Genomic DNA, 6,526 nt, shown 5'->3' with positions numbered 1-6,526 from the left:
AGCCACACCTGGGGCACAGCCACACCTGGGCACAGCCACACCTGGGCAGGGCTGGGGCACAGCCACACCTGGGCAGGGCTGGGGCACAGCCACACCTGGGCAGGTGTGCCCAGAAGGGCTGGCAGAGGTGCACCTGCCTTCCCTGGGCTCTCTGCTCCCCCTCTGGTGGGCTGGGCTCTGGGTGTCCTTGGAAAGCCTCTTTGTCTCTTTGGGGTACCCATCAAATAAACCCAAACAATTAACCCAAAGCCTCTTGTGCCCAGCAAAGGCTGCAGTGCAGCACTGGTGCTGGCACAGGGAGAGAAATACCCTGGACACATGGGAAGGGAGTGTGGAGCTCAGTGGTGCTGGGTGGCTGTGACAGCTCCAGGCAGGAACCCTGGGGACAGCCACTCTGGCTGCTCTCAGAGCCACTCTGGCTGCTCTCAGAGCCACTGTGGCGTGGGGGGATGTCACCCGTGGGGTGGGGGACACCACCCGTGCTAAATGGGGCTGGGGTGACCGACAGGGCTCCCAGCTGGGCTGGGACAGCGTGTCCTGCTGAGGGACCAGCCCAGGCTCAGGCACAGGGGACCTGGGCAGGGGCAGGGGGGGACAGGAGGCTCTGTGCTGGATGGATCTGCCCCACCTGGGGGTCACTGTCACCAGGGAGGGCAGGGGCAGCTGCAGCCGGGCTGGCTGGGGGCACTGAGCATCCCCTGCCCCCCTCACACCGGGCTCTTCCCGCACAGGGCCGAGGTGATCCTGGGCAACATCCTGAAGAAGAAGGGCTGGAGGTACAGTATGGCACTCCCTCTGACTTGGGGAATTTCCTGGGTGGGTGCCCTGGTCCCACAGGAGCAGCCAACCCTCCCAGTGCCCAGGGAAGGTGTTCCCCTGGGATTTGGGGTGTCCCACACCCTCGGGGCTGTCCATGCCCTCCCCGGTGGGAAGCTGGCTGTGGCACTTCATCCCTGCTGGGATAAGGGATGCAGAGCTGTGCCAGCCCGGGAGGAGCTGACACCTCGTTTAAAGGATGCACATTAGCATATGTTGTGGGTTTTAAGGGATTTGCATAATCTTCAAAGTCCTCCCCCGTGTGTGTGTGTGTGTGTGTGTGTATGTGTGTGTGTCCTAGGCAGGCTCAGCTGGAGGGGGGTCTAGCAGGGCTCTCTCCAAACCCAGCCTGGGAGATTAAGGGGGTGAGTGATTACTTGGCATAAGAAATACTCTGGGTAATGTGGAGGAAATAAAATGAAGCCCAATAAAAGCTGGGGAAATTGTGTTGTACGTGTCTGGTTATGCAGCAAGGTAGCTGGAGGATGATAAATCTTTGATTTAATATCGTGTAGAGTTTACAGGTGAATTCAGATGTCTCACTCTGGAGTTGAACAGCTCTGGGAGTGCTGCCTGGCAGTGAGGGGCACGGGGAGCAGCACTGCAGGCCTGCAGAGAGGGCTGGGTGCTGCTTGCTCAGTGATCACAAATGTCAGGGGGTTTGGTCCCCTCACTGGGATTACCTTTGCTTTCTATCCCAATGTCCAATCCAAACTTCCCCTGACTTCATTCCGTTTCCTCGTGCCCTGTTTATGGGCATATTTGACCAAAACACCTCGAGATATTTCACTCTCCATCTTCTGAAGGAGCTGAAGCTCAGCTGCCCTGTGCTGCTCACCCCACCGGAGCGGGACAGCTCCCTGAGCACAGTGGTGCCATTCCCTGGGCACCTGGCAATTCCTGGGCTCTGCCTGGCTGCCAGAGTTCCATTTGCAGGCAATTCCCTCCCAAACCAACACTGGAGTCAGTGTCTCCTCAACATTTCACAGCTGATTTGGCTGTTTGAGCATCCCCAGCAGAAACCCTGCTCCCAGGTTTTACAAGTTGCTGATGGACAGCATCTGCTTTGTTACTATTATTGTTATTAAAATATTATTATTTTTAAAATTATATTAATTTTCCTGTTCTTTTTGCAGGAGGTCCAGTTTGGTGATAACCACAAAGCTATACTGGGGTGGCAAGTAAGTGTGACAGTCACTTGTCCTGTTTGCTGCCCCAGCCCTGCAGCCAGGGGCGGGTAATGACACCTGGGGGTGCCTCGTTGCTGTCATTGCATTTCTGTTTATTTTGCCAAGTGTTTTAAGGAGTTGGAGTTTCTCACCTGGAGAGGAGGAACTCCAGGGAGAGCTCAGGGCCTGAAGGGCTCCAGGAGAGCTGCAGAGGGACTGGGGACAACGCATGGAGGGACAGGAGCCAGGGAATGGCTGCCAGTGCCAGAGATGGATGGGAGATTGGGAATTGGGAATTCCCGGCTGGGATGGGATTCCCAGAGCAGCTGGGGCTGCCCCTGGATCCCTGGCAGTGCCCAAGGCCAGGCTGGACATTGGGAGCACCTGGGGCAGTGGGAGGTGTCCCTGCCATGGCAGGGGTGGCACTGGATGAGATTTAAGGTCCCTCCCAGCCCAACCAGTCTGGGATTCTGTAATTTTGGGGGTGTTTAAATCAGAACACAGCTCAGTGCTCCCGGGCTCTTGACACCTCTCCCAGCTGCTGCTGTTTTTGTTTTTCCCTTGCAGAGCAGAGACGGAGCGAGGCCTTTCCAGGAAACATATCATTGAAGGTACCTGGGCTGGGGTCTGCCAGGGGCTGGGGCTGCCCTGGTGGGCTCTGTGCTGCTGGATCCCGGTGCTCTCCATGGGCTGGGGCTGCCCTGGTGGGCTCTGTGCTGCTGGATCCCGGTGCTCTCCATGGGCTGGGGCTGTTTGATGCCACTGCCCCTGTGCCAGTCCCATGCAGGGCAGTTCCCAAACTCATCCTGAAATGCCCAAAATGCACCCAAGGACTGTTCTGGCTCCCCTCAAAAAGTGTCAGCGAATGGATTGCACTGGCAGCCCCCTCATTCCCTGGGGTTCTGCTGGGTTTGGGGAGCTCTCTGCACACCCCAGCTCTTCCCCGCGGGGCCAGACATGGCTGGGGTGCCTGGGCTGCCTTTGGAGCTGGGAGGGGTGAGGATGAGGATGTGGCATGATGTCAGCCTGCAGAAACAGCCTCTGGAGGGCTGCCAGGCTCCACTGGCACAGCTGAGCTGTGCTCCTGGTGCTGCTGCTCCTCAAGGGCTCAGTTCTGCTGCCCATTCCCTCACCTGGCTCCATCCCATGCCGGAGTTCCTGACCCCATTCCCTGCTCCCCATCCCACCCCTGGGGTTCCTGACCCAACCCCTGCTCCCCTCCCCTTCCCTGCTGCTCTGCCATGTCCCTGTGGCCATGTCCCTGCAGGAGAGGGGACAGCAGGAGCTCTGTGTTCTGTTTGTCCACAGCACAGCCTTGGCCGTGTGTGCCTGGGCTGGACCCAGAGCTGGCTCTGCAGGACTCAGGGTGTCAGGGACAGAACCAGAGCAGTGCCAGGGACAGAACTGTGCCTGGGGAGCTGAGGGTCACACCCAGGATCAGCAGTGTCCCCTGTGACCTTGTCCCTGTGAGAGGAGCCAGCCCGGGCTCTGGAGCAGGAGCATCGTGCAGCTCGTGGGCTGGGAATGCTGTGGAGGGGCATTGCAGGGCAGTGCCAGCCCCCAGCAGGGCAGTGCCAGCCCCAGGGGAGGATCTGTGCCACAGCTCCTTTGCTGTGTGCCCCGTTTGTGCCTCCTGCCCCCGGGGGATGTGCAGATCCTGCTGCTGGGGCTCAGGGGTGGGATCCTCTGGGCACAGCTCCTCCTGTCTGTGCTGCACACCTGGGAAATGCGGGCCCCAGGGCCGTGCCCAGCTCAGGTGGGATGGGTGGGGGTCAGCAGCCCCTTCCTGGGGTGCAGCTTTGGCTCCCTCCATCCTCCTCCTTCCTGCTCCTGGATTTATCCAGGATTCCCTGCAGAGTTTGATCTTGGAGTGTTTGCAAGATCCTGGGACTTTCCCAGTAAGGTAATGCTGGAGAAAGTTTTTCTTGCAGCAACGTTTTGTTGGATTTTCATCTGAATAAGCTTCAGTGAGGCGGTGGCACTGAGGGAGCTCAGGGAGGTGGCAGATGTGTCACAGGCACTCCAGACCCATCCATTTTCCATTTCTTGTGGAGCTGCTTCATGAAATGACAGAAAAGCACTGGCAGGAGTTGGAATAATTTCACAGAACACCCAGCAAACAGCGTTAAGGTCAATGAGAGATATTTTATATTTTTATATATATATATTTATATATATCTGTGTGCGTGAGAGAGAGAAGAGGATTTTGAACAGTTATTTTCTACAAATCTTCCCAAGAACAAAATGTTTTTATGAATGTTCATGAAGAATGAGTCAAAATGGAGCAGGCTGGAAATGTTTGCTGAATTTTGAGCTGGATAAAATGCCCATCCTCTGCTCGCCCTCTCTCATACACTCATACATGGATATATAAATATATCTGCAGGGGTTTGATGCCATCTCCCATCAGATCCTCACAGGAAGGCTCTGAAAACCTGGACATTTATGGACTGAGCTGCAGAGGGCTGGGGCTTGCTGTGCCAAAGCCCCTGTGCAGTGCAGGTGGGCACAGCTGTGCCACAGCCCCTGTGCAGTGCAGGTGGGCACAGCTGTGGGCACTGCCTGTGCAGTGTGGGAGGGCACAGCTGTGGGCACTCCCTGTGCAGTGCGGAGGGCACAGCTGTGGGCACTGCCTGTGCAGTGTGGGAGGGCACAGCTCCCCTGGCACAGGTTGGTGCTTTACCTGTTCCCTGCTGCTTTACCCGCTGCCGGTGGCACCAGCCCCCCCAGTGCCACCGCCCTGCCCTCTGGGGCTGCACCCCTGGGGTGTCCCCTGGCCTCAGGAGCTGGGGCTGGAGCACGAGAGGCTCTGTGACACAATTCAGAGTGAATTCCCTGGCAGTGCCTCTGCCAGGCTGACAGGGACAGCTCTGAAACCAGGGCTGGTCAGCACAAATCCTGGAGCTCTGAACCACATTCCTGGGGAAGGAGGGGCTCTCTGCATGGCCAGACTGGTGCTTTCCTCTTCAGATGGCTGCAGGGACGTGGGACAGCATCATTCGGTGTCCCTCTCACATCCTAACTGCATGTATCTATATAAACGTGTGTCTATATAAAAATACACCTATTTAAATACCAGCAGCTGTGTTTGATCCCATTCTGGCCCCGTTCCCTGCCTCCCTCTGACCCTGCCTGTCCTTGTCTCTGCTCTCCCATGCCCAGGGCTGAAGGCTTCTCTCCAGAGGCTGCAGCTGGAATATGTGGACGTGGTCTTTGCCAACCGGCCGGACAACAACACGCCCATGGAAGGTTGGTGGGGGCTGCTCTGGAAGGGGTTAACCCTCAGTGCCTGCTCCTGGCCTAAGGGCTGACACTGAGGAGGGCAGGAAAGGCAATTTGTAATCACTTGTTCAGGTGGGGCAGTTTAAATGTGAACTATCTCATTTTGGTAGCCAGGTCCATGGAAGGTGTCCCTGCCCACGGCAGAGGGTTGGAATTAGGTGTCCTTTATGGTCCCTCCCAACTCTTTAAGCTTTCTATGTCTACCCTGCCACGACACGAATCTGTGTGTTTTGGAAGGAAATGGAAGTTTCCTTCAATGGCTGGAGTATTTCCTTTCCCAGTTCCTTCAGACAAAGAGGATTTGTGGCTGGATTCAAGGCAGGTGTCCATGGCAGGTGGCACAGGAGCCGTGGTGGACGTCCATGGGAGCCAAACAGAGCTGGAGCTCCGTGTCAGGAGTGGGGCACCTTGCTGGATGTGGGGCTGTGCCACCCAGGGTGACCCGTGGGTGCCACCCAGTGAGGGTCAGGGCCCAGCCTGGGATCTCAGGGGCTTCCCCAGGAGCTGCTGAGGTCAGGGCAGGCTCTGTGCTGTGTCTGGGAGGGAGGTGAGCCCTCTGTGCTCGCTCTGCTGTCGCTGAGCAGCGTGCAGGGGCTCCCCTGCCCAGGGCACAGCTGATCCCACACCCCAGGGCCAGCCCTGGCACCAGGCATGGGCTGTGGCGCTGGCTGAGGCGGGAGCAGGGTGAAAAAAGGGACATTCCTCTTATGAATGGCATGCTGGAGATACTTCCCATCTTCTTCCTGCCTTTTTTATGGATCACCCACTAAGGCACTTCCATCCCAGAGCATCTGCTGGGCCATCTGTCAGTGCTGCTCGCCGAGCCACTCCATCCTGCTCAGCACCACACACGCCTCGGCTTCTCCCACAGGGAGCCTTGCAGGGCACCTTGGAGCTCATCCCTCTCCCTGCCACTGTCCCAGGTGCTCCAGGCCCTGTCCAGCCTGGCCTGGGACCCTGCCAGGAGTGGGGCAGCCCCTCCTGAAGGAGGAGGTGACCTTGAAGTGTTCCCTGCTCGTGGCAACACCTGTGGGTCAGGCTGGAGCAGCCAGCTCGCTGTGAGCAGGGGGCACAACCAAACCAAAACCTGCATGTCCTGTTTGTTTTCCCTGCCTGCTGCTTCTAGAGATCCTTCTGTGACCCCAGCCAGAGCAGACCCCTCTCCCCAGGCTGCCCAGGCTCTGCTCCTGCCCTGGGCAAGCAGCAGATGAGCATCCGTGGGGATTTCTGTGCTGGCAGTCACTCGGGCCTCAGGGCAC

At 57.8% G+C, this 6,526-nt stretch overlaps 1 protein-coding gene across 2 annotated transcripts in view; it reads left to right on the top strand.

Annotated features, from left to right (window-relative positions):
• Positions 1–6,526, top strand: part of KCNAB1 (potassium voltage-gated channel subfamily A member regulatory beta subunit 1) — a 41,387-nt gene that overhangs the window by 27,187 nt on the left and 7,674 nt on the right. For both annotated transcript variants that reach the window (XM_005419059.2, XM_031055483.1), the window contains 4 exons: positions 732–776; positions 1,953–1,997; positions 2,553–2,596; positions 5,148–5,234. In XM_005419059.2, the coding sequence (XP_005419116.1) occupies positions 732–776; positions 1,953–1,997; positions 2,553–2,596; positions 5,148–5,234 (221 nt within the window). The remainder of the gene's footprint in view (positions 1–731; positions 777–1,952; positions 1,998–2,552; positions 2,597–5,147; positions 5,235–6,526) is intronic.

This window comes from Geospiza fortis, unplaced genomic scaffold (assembly GCF_000277835.1).
Source record: "Geospiza fortis unplaced genomic scaffold, GeoFor_1.0 scaffold172, whole genome shotgun sequence".
NCBI classification, from domain to species: Eukaryota; Metazoa; Chordata; class Aves; order Passeriformes; family Thraupidae; genus Geospiza; species Geospiza fortis.
This window is presented reverse-complemented; position numbering and strand designations above follow the sequence as displayed.